Source organism: Dasypus novemcinctus, chromosome 15, assembly GCF_030445035.2.
Source record: "Dasypus novemcinctus isolate mDasNov1 chromosome 15, mDasNov1.1.hap2, whole genome shotgun sequence".
NCBI lineage: Eukaryota > Metazoa > Chordata > Mammalia > Cingulata > Dasypodidae > Dasypus > Dasypus novemcinctus.
The window spans coordinates 23,542,226-23,562,423 of NC_080687.1; the positions used below are offsets into that span (position 1 = coordinate 23,542,226).

The 20,198-nt window shown below is 43.4% G+C and overlaps 1 protein-coding gene across 3 annotated transcripts in view; it reads left to right on the forward strand.

Annotated features, from left to right (window-relative positions):
* Window positions 1-19,621, forward strand: part of RAB20 (RAB20, member RAS oncogene family) — a 38,530-nt gene extending 18,909 nt beyond the window's left edge. The window contains exons 2-3 of one of the 3 annotated variants that reach the window (XM_071208207.1): window positions 15,013-15,214; window positions 16,084-18,667. In XM_071208207.1, coding sequence (XP_071064308.1) covers window positions 15,013-15,214; window position 16,084 — 203 coding nt within the window. In that variant the 3' untranslated portion in view covers window positions 16,085-18,667. Of the gene's footprint in view, window positions 1-15,012; window positions 15,215-16,083 lie in introns of all 3 variants that reach the window. The other 2 variants (XM_058276429.2, XM_004447020.5) reach the window with 2 other exon arrangements.
* The last annotated feature ends 577 nt before the right edge of the window (window positions 19,622-20,198 follow it).

Sequence of the window (20,198 nt, forward strand, 5' to 3'; positions counted from 1 at the left end):
GTTATTTATGGCACTTCGGTTGTCATTGGCTACTTACACTCTTGATTAGTCCTTGGGCTGAGTTAGGTGAGTTTTTTGGGTCTCCATTTCAAGACCTTATAAAATGTGACTAGTAACAGTGGGGAGGACAAAATGAAATTGTGTGTGTTTGTCTGTACAGCTTGACTATTTGTCTGGCACTTGAAGTAAACTCTCAATCACTGTTAGCTGTTACGACAGTTCCTGGAGAGAACACTCCTTGAGTTGGTAAAAGGAATCAAGGAAGCTGAGGCCCAGTGAGGCAAGTATTTTGGCCCAGGGGATTCCGTGTGCCAATAAACCTTTCTTCCCTTCTAATGTGGCTGTCTGTCCCCCCAAAATGAAAAGTCAGATAGAATGGAGACAATTTAAAATACTTCCCAGGTTATATTGTAACTGGAACTCTTCAAGTGAAGATCTTACTTTAATGATTAGATAAGAATGGTGTGTAATTTGTATCTCAAAGGTCTTGGGAAGTGGCATTGACATAGTTGCATTTGTATCCTGTCTGGGCTAATAACAATTCTGGAATTTTGAGGACAGGTTGCTCTCATTTTTCAAAACTGTTGACCTGTTGCTTTCTTCACCAGGCACCTTTTTTCTACAGCATTTGCAAAAGCACATTCCAAACTTATTAATTTCAAATCTGATTAACTCAGATTCGTTACCATTTAGCTACCGGTCCCAGTTGATAATGAATGAGCTTTCTAATGCTGGGCCAGTGTTGTCTCTTTCAGTTTTAGTTGGTTGAGGAATCTGCAGTCTCCTAGAGGTAGTGTCAAAGGAAAAGATTGTCCCAGATAATGATAAACAAGAAGGGGTGATTTTACTTAAAGCTCTATGCAATAGAGAAGACAGAGGCCAGAAGCCGATTGTGATTGAGAGAAAGGACAACCAGAAGACTGTCACAGTGGGGGAGAGAGAGGGGCCTCAACTCCGCTGAAGCAGAGGGCAAGAGAATTTTTAAGGACTGGGAGGAGCTCATGGAAGGGGACTGGACTGGGAGGTCAAGTGGTGGGAAGTGTCCTTGCCATGATGCTGTCTCCTTACTGTCAGGCCCGGGGAACATGTTGTCTCTTGATTCTGTTAGGGCCAGTTAGAGGGAGGGAGGTCAGTGGACCAGGGACAAGGCCTGCCTAAAGTATAGTCAAGCTCAGGAGAAGTTAGGGCTGCCCTGGACATTAACACAGTGGGTGAGGGATTTCTTAACCTATTCTGTTTTCCAGGATCCCAGGGTTCAGCATTGTCAGTGGAGAGTATTTGAGAGAAGGGAGTCAAATGGTCCAGAGTTAGTTGTGTTACTACTGTGACTCGTCTCAGGATGGTGACACCTGCCCCTGGACTCTTTTGAGTCTTCGCAGCCTTCTGCTTCAGGGTGGGGCCCATGGACCAGCAGTGTCAGAATCCAGAAGCCACCCCAAACCCACTAAATCAGAATCTGCATTTTAATTCTCGTGATTCATGTGCACATTGAAGTGTGATGAAGTGCTTAGGCATGCTGCCGCTATAGCGCAGCACGCACGTTGTGAGGGTAGAGAGGAGCAGGTATCAGTCTATTAGATTTTTCTGGTGCTCTTATTAGGCAGTGATTTTATGCGCGACTCGAGACATACTTTTGAAAAATTTTACTTTTGTGTATGGCGTAACACTGTTTTATGTAAATGTGATAACCTAAGTTTCTAATAAAATATTGAATTATGAGTGATTTAAAAGGGTTTTGCACTGTTAAGTGGGATACAATGATATCTAGGCACTCTCAGGTTGTTCTTCTTTATCCCCAGGATACATCTCTGATTTTACAAAATCTGTTAATGGATAATGTACTTTTCAGAGAATTTTATTACACACCCAGTCTGCTGAGCAAGAGGTACTAGACAGGTAAACAGTCATAAAATCCTTTGTTTCCTTGGGATTGTTCAGAAAGGGCTTCTATGCTTTCCATAGGGCAGAATTTAGAGGAAAACATTTGTTTTCTGCTCTGTATTTCTCAGAGCTTTTTATAATAGGGAAAAACAACTTTCATTCTGTACAGCAAAACTGTTAGAACTAATTGGGATAGTTACTTGAATAGGTACCCCAGATAAGAGGCCACTCTAACTTAATGTTTTGAGAAATCCCTTTTTAGAGTTGAAGAATTAGTCTTCTTAATACAGTATTTGCTGGTTAGTTTTGACTTTGAAACAAGTTCAAACTTGCTCTTAAAAAATCTGAAAAAATTTTTTTTTTAAATTTCCTGCTTTAGTAAGTAGAGAATTTAGTAAATAATTGAATTTTTATTTGGTTTTCTTATTCTAAAAATCAGCTATCCTAGGTCAGCAGAGTATCTGTAGGGGTTTGTAAAGAAGACTGGATTGAATATGCCAGTATGTGAATGTTTTTTTAAAAGCTAAATCTGTTATGCAAGCACCTTTTCTTTTGAGTGGCCTCCTTTTTTTTAATATTGGTGTTAAAGAACATTTCAATTATTTGAGTTATTTGGGTCTTATTACAGAATTTTCTTAGCAAATTTATGTCTGAAAAGTGAGGTAATTTGAAAGTTAAATTTCAGTTATTGTATAACCTGAATAATTATTTCGGAAAGCCCAATCAGCAAGTCCCAGGGATGGGTTTAACTTGTGTGCAGTTAATTATTTGAGTGGTTCATATGGCATGTGACATGTTTTGCTTTTACTCCAGCTTCCAAATTTTCAATCGGGAACAACAGAAATCACATATATATGCTGACTTGGTAAAAACGTGTGTATGTTTATTTAAATACGGACATAAATTCACTTCTCTGAAATTTCCATCCTCATATACAGTTATTCAGGTGGCTGGAAATAATTTGGGGTTTAGATTCCTTTAGTTAACAAGAAAAAAATGTATCATTTAATAAGCCTGGATTTAAATGCCTATAGTTAATTATTTGCTGAATAACTCATGAAGTTGAGTGCTGTAGCCAGAGAGTAATTATCTGAATCTCTGCAGTGCTGATTTTCATTTTAGTACTGATGTAAACCCTTGGACTTCCTAGACTAGAAGAATAATCCTCCTCCTTTATTTCACAAGGCAAGGCTATGTTGTTAAATCCCTCTTGTGGTCACAGACTATTAAGAACAAAATTAAAGGAACTATAAATGCAAACAACTGAGTTTGGGTTATTAGATTTTAATTACTAGCTTATTTTAAAATTGTTATCTGGTTACCTCCTCTGTTGACATAATTAATTTATCTTGAAGTTTTATTTCTTCCTTCTGGCAGAAAACATGAATATCACTGGGTTAGGATGTTTTCCTTTTAAACACCTCCTTTTAATATCCATTTGATGGCTGTTAGCTTAAAGTCTTTCCCTGGTACCGACTGGGGACAGGGTTTTCATAAGTCCTTCCTGTCTTTCTGACATATAAATATTATGTGGCTCTATGTAACCAGGAGGCAGTGGAAAGGGTCTGATGCCAATATCTTTATCCATGAGATGGGCGATACCTGCTCTGGGATTGGTGAGGCCAAAACCATGCAGATGAAAAAGTTTGCTTTAAACTACAAACTGTGCACACACTAAGGCATTATCATTGTCTGAGAACAATGAAGAGTTCATTCAGAAAAGTCTTGACTTGTCCACAGTGTGTTCTTGCTGGGAAGGAAACTGTCCGTTCTGTGGGAGATGGTTCCACTGAAAAGATTAATGTTTTTCTTTCTTTATGCTTATCTTGGCCTTTTGTGTTTCTCAATTTCTGATAACAGAGGTATAATAGAAATCATCCCATCCTTACTTCTTGTAGATTTTGAAACATAGTAACCTTTTCCCCCTAACCCATTATTTCCCCAGTCTATCTAAGAGTAGGACTTGTACTTGAGAGTATAGATTGTGCTTTAAAGCAGGGATCTAGAGTCCGATGGCCTGAGCGTAGGTACTGCCTCTGCCATTTAATGCCTGGGTGGCCATGGCCAGCTTACTTAACTGTCTGCTAGCTTTCTCCTTGGTCATGGGGATCAAAAGGGTACACCAGTCCATAGGTTTGGTGGAGATTAAATCATCGAACATGTAAACGGCTTAGAACAGCACCTGGACATAGCAGGTGCTGGTAAAGTGCTGGCGATTTTGGCTATTTTAAAAAGTTATTAATATTACCTTTACTCATTATATGAGCTAGAATATTATATATCCACAATAATCGTGTGCCGTTGTTGTGTCTCCTTGATGAAGATGTAACTCCTTACATCTAGGAAACCTGGTAATTGGTCTTCTACATGTAAGATGCATAAAGTTTTGTGCATTACAGGATGTTCTTGCTTTATACCACAAGCCCTGTAACAGCGTCACCTCTCAAGGTGCAGCTCAGCTTTGTTTCTTTGGCTGAATAGTTTGTAAGTTTTTCCTAGATCTTTTTTTCAATAGTTAACCATCTCTTGCATTTCTGAAAAAGATAATGGCAAGAGCTATACTTTGATGATTCATTTCTTATCTCATCAATCATATTACAGGGAGAACATCATTTCTTAGGGTGGTAGTACCAAGTCCAGTTAAAAACAGTGAAGCAATGTGAACTTCATGTGATTTATGACTTGTTTTCAGGAAGTCAGCAGTTTTTGTTGAATGGGCTTGGGACATTGTAACTCATGACCCCTTTCATCTTGAATTTCGGCTTCTTTTAAGAATTGGTTATTTGAGTTCAGTGTTATCTGAACCATCTTTATCAGCTTCTCCTTTTGAAGCTCACTGATGTTCATTATTATCTTTTTACTCCTGCTTTTGGAGAGAATAGGAAATGGAGAGGGGAAGGAAGCTGAAACTTTTCTTGTTGTCTCACCCTCCTCAAGGTGGACATCAGTGAAAGGAGGAAACCTTTATTCTTGTTTGATTCATGACAGGTGGTACCTGCCTGTGAAAGTGGAGGCCACCGTCCTATAGCCCAGTTCTTATCTTGATGGACATGCACTAAATTTATTTCATTTCTTGACATGAAGTGACGTTTCGCTGCCATCTGGCTAATTTTCAGGAGAGAAATAAAAGCCACATCTCTGTTTAAGAGCACAGAGAGGCCAGAACTTCTCATGTTCCAGTTTTGCCTATTCTAGAGTCAAGAGAGAAAAGCTGCAGCCAGATGTGCCTCCCATCCTTCTTGAGCACCGCTGCTTGGAAGGCCGAGTACCAAGGGTTTTGGGGTGGGCAGTGGTGCTTTATGACTCTCCATAAAAAGGCAATTAGCTGCACAAGTCATCTGATGGAAGGACCCATAGTGATAAGGAATTCAGAGGCAGGCGGGAATATGCCATTTAGATTCCAGAGAACTGGGTTCCAACTCACTGCTATTGGCCACATGATCTAAGTGCCACTTGGTGTTTCTGAGCCTTAATTTTGAAGGGTTAGGTCTAAAACCTATTTTATAGTTTAGGAAACTAGTAAGTGATAGCGCCAGGATACCCGAGTTTGTTCAACCTTAAAGCTTGTGCTGCTTTGTGTTTGTGAGTGAGTGAGTGAAGATATGCAGGTCTGAATGAGTAAGTATTGGTGTATTTATTTCCTGAAGCTGATGTAACAAATTGCTACAAACTTGGTGGCTTAAAACAAAACAAATTTATTTTCTCCCAGCGTGGTTGCTAGAAATTGAAAATCTGGCTCCCTCCAGGGGGGCTTTAAGGGAAAATCCGCTCCGTGCCTCTTCCAGCATCTGGGGTCTCCAGGCATTCCTTGACTTGTGGCTGTAACACTCCAATCTTTGCCTCTGTGTTCACATCACCACCTTCTCTTCCTTCTGTTTTCTCTGGGCGGGCCTTGTAAGGACATTTGTCATAGAGCCCACCTAGATCATCCAGGATGGTCTCTTCATTTTAAGTTCCTAAACTTTATCTGCAAAGATTCTTTTTCCAAATAAGATCACATTAACAGGTTGTGGGCATATCTTTGGAGGCCATTATGTGGCCCACCTCAGAAGGCAAGACTTGGAAAATTCCCTCTTTTATGGGGCAAAAATCAAGAATAAAAAATAAAGAAGTAGGAGATCATGTCAAAACCAGGAAAACTTTCAAATTTAAATACCTTATTCCATTCTTCATCTCCCCATTCTGTCCCCTTCATAAAAGATGTTCCTAGAAATATGTCCTGCTGTTTATTTTAGAAATCGTATCTTTTCTGTTTATTGTTCTGTCACTGAAAACCTGGCAGGAAAGGACTTGTGAATTTATGATAGAGTACAGTTTTGTGGCATTTGCACTTTATTTTGAAGGCTGCCTGGAAGCCACAGAAAGTCCTCAGCAGATGATTGTCACTTTCAGATCTGTATTTTAAAAAAAGAACTAGTAAGGTTAGTATGGAGGGCAGAAAAGGGATCCTTATTGGGGAAGCAGAAAGTCTGGGTCAAACCCATACTTCCAGTTTTGTGAAAAACCCCTTTCACACTACTTCCTCGCTGCTGAGTGCCGCCAAGTTCTCTGAGAAGTGCGGCCATTTGCTCGAATGTGCAGGGGGCTAGAAGCAGAGTCAGAAAGCACGACCCAGCTGGGAGGCAGGGGAAAGTACGTGGTGGCCATGTGACCACCAGAGGTGTCTTGTGGGAAAGCAGGGCTCGGCCATCTTGCCCCACTGAGGCCTGTCAGGGCTGTCACGGTTGGCAGCACCTTCCTGCCCTCTATTCCATGGAGAGAATGGGGGCTTCTCTCCATGGAGAGAGGAGGAGGAGGGGGACAGACTGCTGAGACAACCACAAGCCTCTCTGGAGAGCAGCCATGTTGCTGAGGGGGCATCTTGTGAGAGAAACAAATGAGTAGCTCTGAGGTATCTTCAGCCGCGGCGATCTCTCCCTGTTAATTTATTAGAGGTTCTGTTTGAAAAGTAGATTCTTAAGTACTGTCGGGGCGTAAGAAGTGGCCTTACGCAGTCGTTCTTCACTTTGCACGTCGAGGTGGAGGACAGCTGTACCAGACTCATTTTACTAACCTGGGAAAACTCGTGGCACTTTTTTCTTACTGCACTAAAAGAGATTTAAAAATCTGTTCTTTGCAGACGTTCTTAGGGGGAGAGTTGCTTCCATGTGCTGCTCTCTAACCAGGTTCATTATCAGAGTCTCAGAACATAAACAGATGGAAATGTTTTACATCTTGCCTGTGGAGTGCTTGCAGCCCTGTGAACATTTGTCACAGCAAACTCAGCAAACTGCACGAAATAGAACTAAAGGAATCTTTCTGGTAATATTTGTTATGCTGTGGATGGAACTGGTAAATATTGGAGAAGAATTTTACTTTAAAAAAATCTCTGCAGGGCGGTGTGCTGCTGCTTGCTCTAGGCTGAGCTCCACGTGGCCGCTTTTGCTGGTGGTCGTATTTCTGCATGGGCTTTGAGGTTTTTATTTGGTACCATCTCTGAGTCTGTTAATCTGTGTTTTATGTTTCTTTATGTCACACTGATATTTTTGTGAGTGCCATTCCAATGAGCTGTCAGGACCTTGCAAGGAAGATAACTCATTTTAAAAGTACTTCTTTCTATCAGCGTTTGCATCTACATTTCCTCGTAGATCTTATCTTTTCAACCAGTAAGAAACATTCTGATGCTCACATTTTAATAATTGCCCTTTTATTTCACATTTCATTAGGTAAGGTGAATGATTTTCAACTCTGGCTGAACATAACATTTACCTGGGAAGCTTTTAACATAATTCTGATACCCAGGCCTCACCTCCAGATCCTGATTCAGATGGTCTGGGATAGATGGCTTGAGCGTCAGTATTTTTTTTTAAACTCCTCCCCATCCCACCCTCTACCATGTTCAAAATATGCAGCCAGGGTTGAAACATGATCTCTGGTGGCTACAGCACCTACTTATTTCCTTTAGACTTAAACTAAAGTTATACAGTGCTCGGTGAAAAAGCTTGGTTTTCCACTGGCTTTAGGAAACCCGGAGAGAAAAACTGAATAACAGTTGGTCAATTCCAATTATCCAATAGCTGGTTTGGAGAATAATGGACTGTTGACTCCTGTTTTCCTTGTACCTGCCTCTGGGTCATTTTTCAACTCCTCCAATTTAGTGTGTAGCAAAAACACAATAGAGCATCCCCAGAAATGGGGGAAAGGTCATCCTCTGAGAGCAAGCCTCATAAAAATAAGAAAAATACAGGAGTTTGTTCCACTGCAAAAGTGACCAGTAGGCCTCTGAAGACCTCGGAAATGGGCAGGGCCTGAGATAGTGATCAGAATTTATCCTTAAATTTGGGAGGACCCTAATTTGTGAAATATGTAACACTTATATAGGGCTTAATACACACTAGGCACAGTTCTAAGCAGTTTACATGGATGAGTTAATTTTCACAGCAGCTCTTTCCCAGGCACTGCTACTATTGTCCATATTTTAGCAGTGGGGAAACTGAGGCACAGAGCAGTTAAGTAACTTGCTCAAGGTCACATGGGTGGGGATTTGAGAGCGCATTGTCCCCTAGACTCACCATGCTGCCTTCCAGTCCTGAACAATGATGTGGCACCCGAAGGGTGGGAGCTTGCCTCTTTTTTTGAAACTTCTCGAAACACAGACACCCTCTGTTGGCCCCTGTGTTCTGGTCACCAGAGATGCAGCATGAGTACCCGCAAGACACTCTGGGTCTCTTTCCTCTACTTCTGTTGGCGGTTCAGCCACAGACTCCCTGGGCTCCCTGGAGCAAGCCTCTCCATCCTTGAATCTGGGCTCCACCACTTGCCTTGTGTGTGTGGTCAGTGCCTTCACTTCCCTGTGCTTCTGTTTCTTCTGTGAAATGTGGGAGGGGAGTGCCTACTTCATGCTTGGGAAGACCACAGAAATTTAATTAATACTAAGCCTTTGGGAGTTATGGGGAACTTGCTTATGCTTACCAAGCTTTCCTCTGATTGCAAATTCAATGTTTCTCCTGTTCCCTACATGGAAGGAGTTATAAAGTTTGATATCTCATTCCCTGTTATAAACGAGCAGGTTGGTGTGCAAGGTTCCATCTCCTTCTCTTACATGGGGAGAACTTAAGACATACCCGGTGAATGGAACTAGCTCTCTGGGTGGACTGATAAAACTGAGTTTCCTGATTTGTGAGTCTGAAAATGAATCCTTGGGCTCTTGCAAACCTGTTTAGGACCTGTCTTCCCAAGGGGCCCTGTCTGTGCAGCTCAACTGGTCTCCCTCTTTTAACTGCTCTAAACTCACCAGTAAACACCCTGGTCAGTCTCACTGCTTATTAGCAGGTTTGTTCAAAGATATTCCTGATCAGATGTTGAATGCTTTATACAGGTTTCATTTTTCCTTAACTACCAGGGATAATTGAAAGTCCACATTTGAATGGAGTTGCAGATACAAAGCTTAACAGTTCCCTTCATTTGCTTCATAAACAAGCCATAATTCCTGTAAAAGTCATAAGCTAGATTGCCCACATATTCTGGACAATCGCAATCCTCTTGGCCCAGCTCTGCTGCCTGTAGCTACTTCTTGAGGGGTGAAGGAGGCGGTGCCACCTGAGAGGAGGCTGGCACCCAGCCCCTGCTCCTTGGAATTCAGCCCTAGACTTCCCAGGCTCATGAGGAGCTGTAGCAGCAGAGGCCACGCTGGCCTTGGGCAGCCTGATTCCATTACCTTGGCCAAGGTTTGGCAGCTGGCTGAGCCTGGGCTGCATGAACTGCACCTGAACCAACTTGTATTTCGATTTTTTCTGCAGCAGGTTCTGGGACAGCCTGGTGCTCTGACATCTACAGAATTTGATCATGAGGTTGTTCAGTTCTCCAGTGAAGCCCAAATAAAGGAAACTACCAGAATCCTTAGATTTTCGGCTTCAGGATTAGTATTAGAGACTCAGGTTGGGAAAAGAAGGCTAGAGTAGGGACTTTTGAAATATCTAGCTCAAGCTCATCCTTTCAGACGAGGATTTCAGTGCTCTGAGAGGTGGAGTAGCAAATACTTAGAGCACGTTAGTGGTAGGTCACCTGACTTCATAGCTGCAGCACTTTGAGATGGTTATGAATTCCAAAAATAGATATTGGATTATGTTTGTAATCTGGTCTGTACCTGGGCGTGATTATTAAGTTATGATTAGGGCTGTGATTGGGCCACGTCATTAGGGCATTGAGTCCCCACCTCTTGGTGGGTGGAGAATCACAGATAAAAGGCATGGCAAAGGACAGAGTTGAGGCATTTTGATGTTGGAGTTTTGATTTGGAGTTTGATGCTGGAGTCTTGAGCTGAATCCCCGGGGAGTACGCACACAGAGGAAAGAGAAGCAAGCCCTGGAAGAGAGGACCTGAGCCAGGAAAAGAAAACAGAGGATTAGAGACAACTCCTTAGACACGGCAGAAACCCCCGGGAGAGAGACAGAGCTGTTTTCCTGATAGTCTACAGCTGACCTTGCGGAGAAAACAGGAGTTGAACTCCAAGAGAAGCAAGACCTGGGAAAAGAGGAACCCTGGCAGACGTCGGCAGCCATCTTGCTTCATCATGTGGAAATAGACTTTGGTGAGGGAAGTAACTTACGCTTTATGGCCTGGTATCTGTAAGCCCCTACCCCAAATAAATACCCTTTATAGAAACCAACCTGTTTCTGGTATTTTGCATTAGCACCCCTTTGGCTGACTAATACAGTAGCTTAGTGTATGTTCACAAACTACTGGAAAACTATTAGGAAGCCTTGGATTCAAATATGCTGTGAATTTGGCAAAGGGAACTGAAAAAGGTCAAGTCCTATTGACTTACCACTTTATCTTCATTATCTTTTTGATGCTTGAAATACCAGAGCTCCTACTTAAATTCAATTTGGCTTAAATTCAGAACTCATGTCCCCTAACCCATCTTGTTCTGGACACTGTAGTCATTTTAATGCTGCTGGAATATTCCATTAGCAATTCTAAAAGCTATAGATTAGATATTTAAAACAGTATCTGAGAATTTCAAGTATGAAAACTGCTTAATCATAAATTCTTTAGAATAGCTGCATTTAATTTGCATTGGTTACTGGGTAGATGCAGATTAGCAATTTGAACAGCAGTTCTTATTTGCTTGTCCTTTCTAGCTAGCATTTGGGATTTTCAGTTCCTACTTCTTTTAGTTAAGATCTTTCATTTTCCCATATTACTGTTATTTGCTTTCTTAGTTTTTAAAGGCAAATAGACATTTTTATCTGGGGAGAAAACTATTTTAGGCGTAGGCATTGACACAGTCTCCCTTTTGTCCTGAGTGAACTATGTAACAGAGAAGTGAAAAAAATTCTTCCGGGCTAACTGGAATGCTGCTTGTTTTCTATTCCCTTAGTTGCTCTCTTGTGAAATCTAGTGTGTAGGAGCTGATAACATTTTTAGCTGCTGAAAACCTCATGATGTTTGGTTTGCTATTTATGGCAATAGTATGTGTGTAAGTTGTCTTAGCTCAGTGGTAATGATGGAGAACTCTTTTTCCTTTCTTTTCTGCTTTTGTCTGTCTTCTCTCTTTCTGCCTGTTTTTCCCCATTCTGTTTCTCTCGCTCTCTACCTCTCCCTCCCTTCTTCTCTCTCTTTCTTTCTTGCTCTCTCCCTTTTCCTCCCTCTCTCAAGCCTACTATTGCCAGGTGTTTTTGTTTTTTTCTTGAGGTATCAGGCCTGAGGATTGAACCTGGGACCTTGTATGGGGGAAGCCGGTGCTCAACCACTGGGCTACATTGGCTCCCCCGGTTTGGTTCTTTCATTTTTGTTGTTGTTTGTTTTTAGGAGGTACTAGGGGTCGAACCTGGGACCTCGTATGTGGTAAGCAGGTACTCAACCCTTTGAGCTATGTCCGCTTCTGCCAGTTTGTTTTTAAAGGCTTCTTGATAGTCATCTTCTGTCTTCATATATAAAGAGAGGAGAATACTGTTTTGTATCTGCCTGTTGCTGTACAGTGTAATTTGACCTGAGCTTATAATTAGATTAACAGTCTCATAACTCTGATCTGTGTGTTAAAGGGGAAAAATGTTGTCCTTTAGCTGCTGAATTCCAGAGCACATTCCACGCTTCAGCAGAGTGACTCTGCAGTCTAAACTGAAAAAAATTCCTAGATTGACTGTTCCCATAAGAGAGCTGTGATCTTGATAATGGTTAACTTGCCTTCTGCCCTCAGCATTGCTGCAGGGCACACACCTGGGGCGATTCTGCCAAACCTCGTCGGGGCTCTCGCCCTCCCTGCCGCCTCAGATCACCTGGGGAGACATGGGTGTTGTTGGAGGAGAAGCTGAGGGCACCAGGCTTTAAAAGGGTCTTGGCTTTAGATGCTGGAGAAGACAGGTGGCAGTTTTTAAGTCCCTGTCTGGCCATTTCTGCCAGGAAGTGGTGTCTTACTCAGAGGCTTCTCTCTCGGGGGCTGGCTTCGGGGTGGGGCAGGGGTGGTGTCCACCCGCCTCGAGGATGAGCAGCCCCTGCCCTGCCTGGTGCCAGCACCAGCACAGTATATTTGCCTGTGGCCATTTCCTATGATTTGGAGTAGTAGTGGGGGTTATTGGTGTTTCTTGTTCGTTTGGTTGAAAACAGTGGTTCACTGGCAAAGTGCACTTTGTTTTATATGAATATATGTGTTGAGTATCATGCTCTCAAAATTGTGTCCCAAGGAACCACAGACAGAGAGTTTTTCACCTTTGTGCCAAGGACCCCTTTGCCACCAGAGTGGTACAAACCCATGGACCCCCCATCTCAATGTATCTAAATTCATGCAATAAAATGCATAGGTTTACAAAGAAAACTATATATAGAGAGAAATAGTTTTCGAAATGTTTTTTAAAACAAATTTGGGACAGAGTTGTGCTTCATTATTAAGACATTAAATAATGAGATCTCAGGCAGTTCTTAATGATTTTGAAGTGGTGATGAATAAGTATTTCAAGATATCTGCGACAACTATAATATGAATTGGAAGCATCTGTTATTTCTGTTGGTGGCAGAGCCACAGGTCCTGCTTCTTATCATCACTTCTGTGGTCTGTTGCTAGTTTTCATAATTGAAGACTATGTTACATCTCATTTCGAGCACAGTGAAGATAACATTTTAAACTATTCAAGGTCATGGGCCCCTGCATTTGGTTCTTGCTTCCAGTGGTTAAGAACCCCTGTGGCTGGCCAACCCTGTCCCAGCACCCACAGGAAGTGAGCCCTTAAGGAGACTTGAGCTGTTATTTAGAGTTTAGTTAGAGCTGTAATATAAAAATTAGAATTATGTTATCATTAATTTCTATATTAGAATTATTATTTACATTTATAAATGTTTGTTGCTATACTGTTTCTTATAATTGAGTATATTAAATCTAACCTGGCCTTGCACTCTTTTAAAATTTGTAATGTCTTTCAATTTCTTTTTCTATTTATTTTATAATTTTACAATAAAGATCTTTTTAACAGCTAAAAAGAGCCATTGATTATACACTTCAGCTAGATCTTGTGGTATGTGAATATATCTCAATAAAACTCCTTAATAAACAAATAAATAATTGTTCAAGAATAGCCAGAAACGGCAGCTATGTACAGCAGGGGAAACAAGAGACTGAGAAGGATTTCCTTGTTTGTTTGTCTGTTTTTTGTTAAAATAATGAAAATACTTTAATAATGATTGAAGTGATGAACTCACAACTCTGTGATTATACCAAATACCATTGATTGTATACGTTACATAAATTGTATGTTTTATTAATATGTATCAATAAAATTGATTTGTTTAAAAAAATAGGGTGGGTTGGGGGAAAAATACACCAAATGTAAGATGGATTATATAAAAAACAATTTAGAAAATGCCAGTGAGTGCCCCGCAGTTGTATTTGCTCAAATATGAATTTAAAAATGAATTGTATCAGTGTTGACTGTTTCAAAAGTGGGGGATTTCTCATCCAAGTCCAAATTTTAACTTCCTTTAAAAGAAGCAGATCTGGGCTTGCTCTTCTTCGTTTGCCTGCAGCCTCTATCCTATCGTTATCTGCCTCCTTCCTTATCATTTCCACCGGCCTCTCCCAGGCATTTGAACTTGTGATTCCCAGGGCAAGAGAATTGAGGCAAGCTGATGTCATCGTTTCATTGCTTCCAAAGCTTTCTCCTCTTTGTTTAAGGCCCTGCTGCCCCGAGGCCAGGTGCCTGGGAGAGCCCCACCCAAAGCCCGGCGGAAGCTGGAAGGAGAGTCTTCCTAAAGCATGTTTACTCTGGAGACTCCCCTTGCAGGAGGACACCAAGACAACCATCTGGGGAGAGCCTTCACTTGAGGTTTCTTTGGGCTGAGGCTCTCTGCCAGGTAACACGGCCTGGGCAGTCAGAGGGAAGCTCATCATTAATCCTGGGAAGCGTGCAGGTGTCTGGGGGTGTATGTTCAGCTCCTCGAGGTGTTGGACCATTGATGATCCACCAGCAGAGTTCATAAAACCTTCCTCAGACCCAAAAGAGGAGCCCATGTGTGTTGGAGGTTCCTGGTGGTGCCCTGGACCTCGTAGCTGTTGGGCATGTTTTTGACCAGTTTGGGCACGTTTGTTCAGTTATGGAAACGGCGATGCCATGTGCTGTGACTCCCACCCCCCTTGTTTGGACGGCACCTGTTTCAGGGGTGCCTGCTTTGGCCCTGATTTCTTCCCTAGTAGAGGTGTGTCCTTCATGTCCGGGTTTCCAGACAGATTATCATATGGGCTGGCGTCACAGAATTTAATCAGAAATAGTTCTGAGATAAATCTTGTGATGGACTGGCTGTGAGCTGCCAGCGGAGGTGATGAATTAGGTCGCTTGGGGTTTGTGTGCTGTTGTCGAGATTAATACGTAGGTAGCCCTGGTGTGGATGGACACGGCTAGTATGGTACAGGTGTGTCAGTGCTATCCTTAGAGAGCCCGTTGCTAACCTAGGCTGATGCTAACCTAGGTGATGACAAGGTAATTGTGGTGTGAAAAGGAACGTTGTATTTCTCAAAGTTTAATATATCGAAGGCTCTTTGCTTCTGTGTCCAGGATAGTTACAGGTGATTCAACTACCTTGTTTCATTCCTCCCTTAGGCTTTTTCAAAAAAAGGTTTACTTTATCTTTTAAAAATTTTTTTATCCCTTCCCCTTCCCCCAGGTGGTTCTCTCCTCTGTCTGCTCATTGTTTGCCCGGCTTCCAGGGGGCACACAGGACCTCCCACGTGTGAGGCGAGTGCCCAACGCCTGAGCCACATCGGCTCCCTGCAGGCTTCGGTGTCTGCTGGCTTGTGGTGGCGGGTGCAGTGTCTGCTTGTCTTCTTCAGGAGGCACTGGGACCTGAACCGAGGCCCTCCCATGTGGTAGGTGGGCGCCCAACTGGTTGAGCCACATCGGTTTCCCCTTCCTTAAGCTTTGCTGTGCATTAGCCTCCCCCTCTCCTCATCCTTCATAGAAAACAGTGTTTGCCAATGTCAAAATCGTTAGTTTGCCTAAAGTGCTGGGAGATCAGTAGACAAAGAGAAACACATGAATTCGGGATGCTGTGTTATTTGCCGACTGCCCTGCTCCTTGACAATCCCAGGAATTGGGAGGGGTTTATGTCTGATGTAGGAAGGGTGAGCTGTGTACTGAGAAGTTAATGATTGGCCTGGAAACGTGTTTTTGAAAGCAGACTTCCCCAAGCTTGTCAACAGGCTAAAGAGCGGTTTGTTTTGGATGACTGGATGGATGAGGGCAGTGCGGAGTTTGGGGGCCGCTGTACCCTACCAAGTGCAAAACAACCAACCAGTCCTGGTTCTTTAGGCATTTAGATTTTACTTAGGGAGAGAAGATGTAAAGCATATTCTAAAAAGATTATATAACCAACACTGCAAAGTACTTATGTGATTATAAACTCAAAATAAATGTAGGTGTGCTTTATGATTTATATTAATCATTTGGAAAAAACTTTTGTGAATTCTCGCAGGGAGCAATGCATCATACAAGATGTGGGGGGCATCCAGAGATAGATTAGAAAACACAGAGGCTGGGGAGGCGGATGTGCCCAGATAGCTTAAACCTAAGGTACCTTTTGATAAGTGCATCTGAGAGGTATAAAGTATGATTGCAACAGAAAGAAGGGCATAGTTAATTCCAGAGGGTACCAGGGGTGGGTTCATGGAGCAGACTCCATTTTGAATTTATGAATTTCCTTTATGAATCATCTCCTCATTGTCCACTTCTCTTACAGAATCAAAGAAGAGAAAGAGGTTCAAACTATCATCAGTGTGGTTTGGAACTTGGTCTGGAGACTGACTCCCAATCCAGGGAGACCCCCTCAGCCTTCCTGATTAGCTATACTCTCTGCCTTTTAGGCACAGGTTTTCTAATGATGTATTGTGGGGGTGGGGGTGGGGAAGAATATAAAAATAAAGAAGTCGGAAGAAGTGAGTCTTTAGGTATTTAAAACATCAACTTTTTCTTCCCTGCCTCCCCTCCCCTCCTACCCTACCTCTTCCTTTCCCTTTTCTTTCCCTCCCTCTCTCTTCCCCTTCCAGTCATTCTCTTTTCCTCTTTCCTTTTAGTCTCTTCTTCAGAGTATGCAGTTGGGACCGGAGGGTACAGGGTGCAAATTAAGCTGCTGATATGAATGAGACTCCTTCCACCTTTCAGATCAGACCAAATGTTACAAAACAAACAAAAACATCTTCCTGAAGAGAGGAACTTGTTTTGTTCTGTTCTGTTTTGTTTTTTAACCGACCAGAGGAGGTAATTTGTTGCTTCCTTTGTTCAGCGCCTTCATTGACCACCGACTCTGGGCCAGGCACTGAGTATATAGTATACAGGGCCAGAGAAAACAGACGCCTCCGGCCCTCTTGGCAGGAGGAGAAAGGAAAAACGAATACCAATGTTAAACGTGCAAATATTGGATTGCAGATTGTGTTAAGGGTGGGAAGTGAGCAAACCCTCAACACCAGAGCTGGGAAAGCGCGCAGGGAGGAGGTGAGAGCACCTAGTCTAGAAGAGGGGCTGGGGTCGGGCAGGCCTAGGGGAAGAAGTGAGCAGCGCGCAAAAGCTCTAAGAGGATGGCTGGCTGCCTGGCCTCGCGGCTGCGCCTTTTCCTAGAGATTAGTTGAAAATGAGTTGAGCTAAAGGGGAGATTTTCCACACGTCATTGTGCTGCCGTGCCTTGTCAGAAACTGAGGGAGCAGTGATCTTCCCTCGAAAGAAAGAAAACCTCAGTTTGTGGGATTCTCCTTCCTCGGCCCCCCACTCTGAAATGCATGTCTGCTCCCTGCACTGAGCAGCCTGTCAGCTGTCATGTCCTGGGCCTGGAGCGTTCTGTGCAGTATCTCTAGGTGTCTGGTGGCTTCTTTTTAAATGGATTCATTAATGAACTAAATTTTATCCTTTTTGATCTTTTGAAAAAGGTATTATTTTTTTTTTACCCTGGCCTCTTTTGGAACCTTCTGTGTAGCTTTGCTCTTCCTCTCCTCAGGGCTGCCATCTGGTTCCTTCGGCGTCCCACTTAGTGCTCCTGGGGAAAGGAAGGAGGCAGGCGGCGAAAGGGGAGGGGGCGGGCGGGTCGGAGGTGGCCTGGGGGCCCCAGCTGTGTGCACTTGGGAGCGGGCTTGGCCGGGTCTGGCTGATGCCCAGCCTCGAGCCCCTCGCAGCTCACTCCACGTGCCAGGGAGGGCTCCGAGGAGCGAAGGGGCTCAGGGCAAGACGAGGCACATTGAGAGATCGCGAGGCCCTGTGGGAGCTCAGCCCGCAGCTGGCTTACGACAGAACTGGGGCCAGGTCGCCAGCCCGCTGGTGCTTGGATTTCAGAATCTGCCTTGCGGTATTGACTCACAGTTGGAAAGTGGAGCGGCACATTTCTCCAAAAGAGATGAAAAGATAGGTGTTTCATTTTGAGTGTTTGTGTTCCCTCTTCATTGTTCACTCCCTGGGAGCTTCCCTGAGCAGTCTGACTCCTCCTGAGGAAACTTTTATAAGCTTGGCCAGTGGGTCTGTGGGCCAGGCCTCCTGGGCCCTCTTGGGCCTCAGTCACAGCCTCTGAGGTAGAGCCCAGCCTCCAGCCCCTGGGGAGCTGGGAGCACCTGCAGGGACATGCACGTTGGCTTGGTGCTAGCTCCAGGTGACCTACACTGCCTCAGGGATGGCATGGACTTACTAGTCCGGGATCCATGGCGGGAGGTGTTGTATTTTTAAATCTTCTTTTAAGATACTAAAAACAAACTTTAATTTGGTCGGAAAACAGGACAATAGGGTGTTTTCTTTGGTCTTACGTGTATAAATGATCATTTGCTTGATGAGGTTTGGTAAGAATTGCCTCCAGTTGCGAGGGACTGTAGCCTCAGATAGAGTCTATACTCTGAGTCAGGAGGCCTGGGCTCCTAAATCAACTTCTAAGGAGACGTGAGAAGAACACACAGCAAATGGATACAGAGAACAGACAACTGGGGCAGGGGGGATGGAAAGGGGAGAGAAATAAATAAAATAAATCTTAAAAAAAAAAAAAGAAAAAGGAACGTGAGTTATCTTGATTTTATGGTTATCTTGATTTTACACTTGGGTTTTACGATTCCCTCTGCTTTCTCCCTGGGGAAGTTCCTGGGTAGCAGTGGTCCGTGGTGGGCATGTTCCGAGAACTACTTGAGCATCTTTCTTTTCCTTTTTCCCCCTGCTAGGGAGGGAGCAGTTCCACGGCCTTGGCTCCATGTACTGCCGAGGGGCGGCCGCCGTCATCCTCACCTATGACGTCAGTCACCTGCAGAGCCTGGTGGAGCTGGAGGACAGGTTCCTGGGCCTGACGGACACGGCCAGCAACGACTGCCTGTTTGCCATCGTGGGAAACAAAGTGGACCTCACTGAGGAGGGGGCTGCGGAGGGCCAAGAGAAGGAAGACGGTGACCCCGGGAAGGCCGGCAGTGGCTGTGTCTCTGCCAGGGTGCCCAGGCAGGTCCAGCTGGAGGATGCGGTGGCACTTTATAAGAAGATTCTCAAGTACAAAATGCTGGATGAGAAGGACGTGCCAGCTGCTGAGAAAATGTGCTTTGAGACGAGCGCCAAAACCGGGTACAACGTGGACCTCCTGTTTGAAACCTTGTTCGATATGGTCGTGCCAGTGATTTTACGGAAGAGGGCTGAGGGGCCACCGCAGACTGTCGATATAACCAACTATAAGCCACCCAAGCGGACAAAATCTGGATGCTGTGCCTGATTTTCAAAGGTCTTCCTGACTGTTTGCACATGTAGTAAGGGGGTACGACCCAGTCAGAAAGAAGCATAGAAAATCAAGGAATTATTATAGAACAGTGTATGTAGAAGGAGAAAAATCTAAGTGGAAATGTCAGCTCCTTATTAAGAGATGATTAATGTGAGTCATCTCCTCCATCTATATCTACAAAATCCCACCTACAGAATGAAGATACTTGACCTTCTTTCTTAATCTGCTGTCCTGTGCTGGGGCCTGCAATCCTTTCATAGCCTGGCCTCTGCAATTTCTCCTTGTTTGCACAGGCAGAAACTTGTTGCCTCTGTATTTCTCTGATGTGTCACGGCACACTCAGTTGTTATCACTTTACACAACTTTTATGTTTGTTGTGCTGAAAACATTTCTCTTCAGTGTGATTTATTTTTGGTCCTATCCTTTGGTTCTTGCATTTTTATGCATTATAATAATGATTCTCTACGTGTTAATTTATACAAGATCAGGAATAACTTTTTATATTGGTTGCAGTACTGTGAGCTGCACATACTATTAAAAGGAATTTTACGAAAAATCTTGGTGTTGAGACTTTATTGATTTAAACTTTTATTTGTGCCTCCATTATACTCCTTGTTGGGTGACACCTGGGAGATGGCCGGGAGCTTAAGATATCTGTCTTTTTAAAAAAGCTTCATCAAATCCTTACAAACTGGATAATATTTAGATTGGTCTATCAGCTTATCTTTATGACTTGAATTCCAGTAGCAAAATTAAAAGATCTATTTCTGCAAGAGTCTTCTTAGGGTCACCCCATGTAATTACTGAATCTGAACCCCTCTTTTCATTCTAAGGCTGCAGGAGATGGGTGGGCTGCTGTGTTATCAGAAGATGCCCAAGAAAACAAGGTGTAAAACCATAGCTTTTGTTTTCTTAGAAGTTTGAGAGCAAACATTTTTTTATAGTCCCATCCCCTGCTCCCCCCACCCCCAGATGGCTCCCTTGTCTGCTTTTTGTTTTGGCACTCGGTTGTCTGCTTGTTTTATTTGTTTGATTGTTTGTTTTGCTTGTTCTCTGTTTTTTTTTTTAATTTAGGAGGCACTGGGGGAACCAAACCTGGGACATGTAGGAACTGGGCACTCAACTGCTTGAGC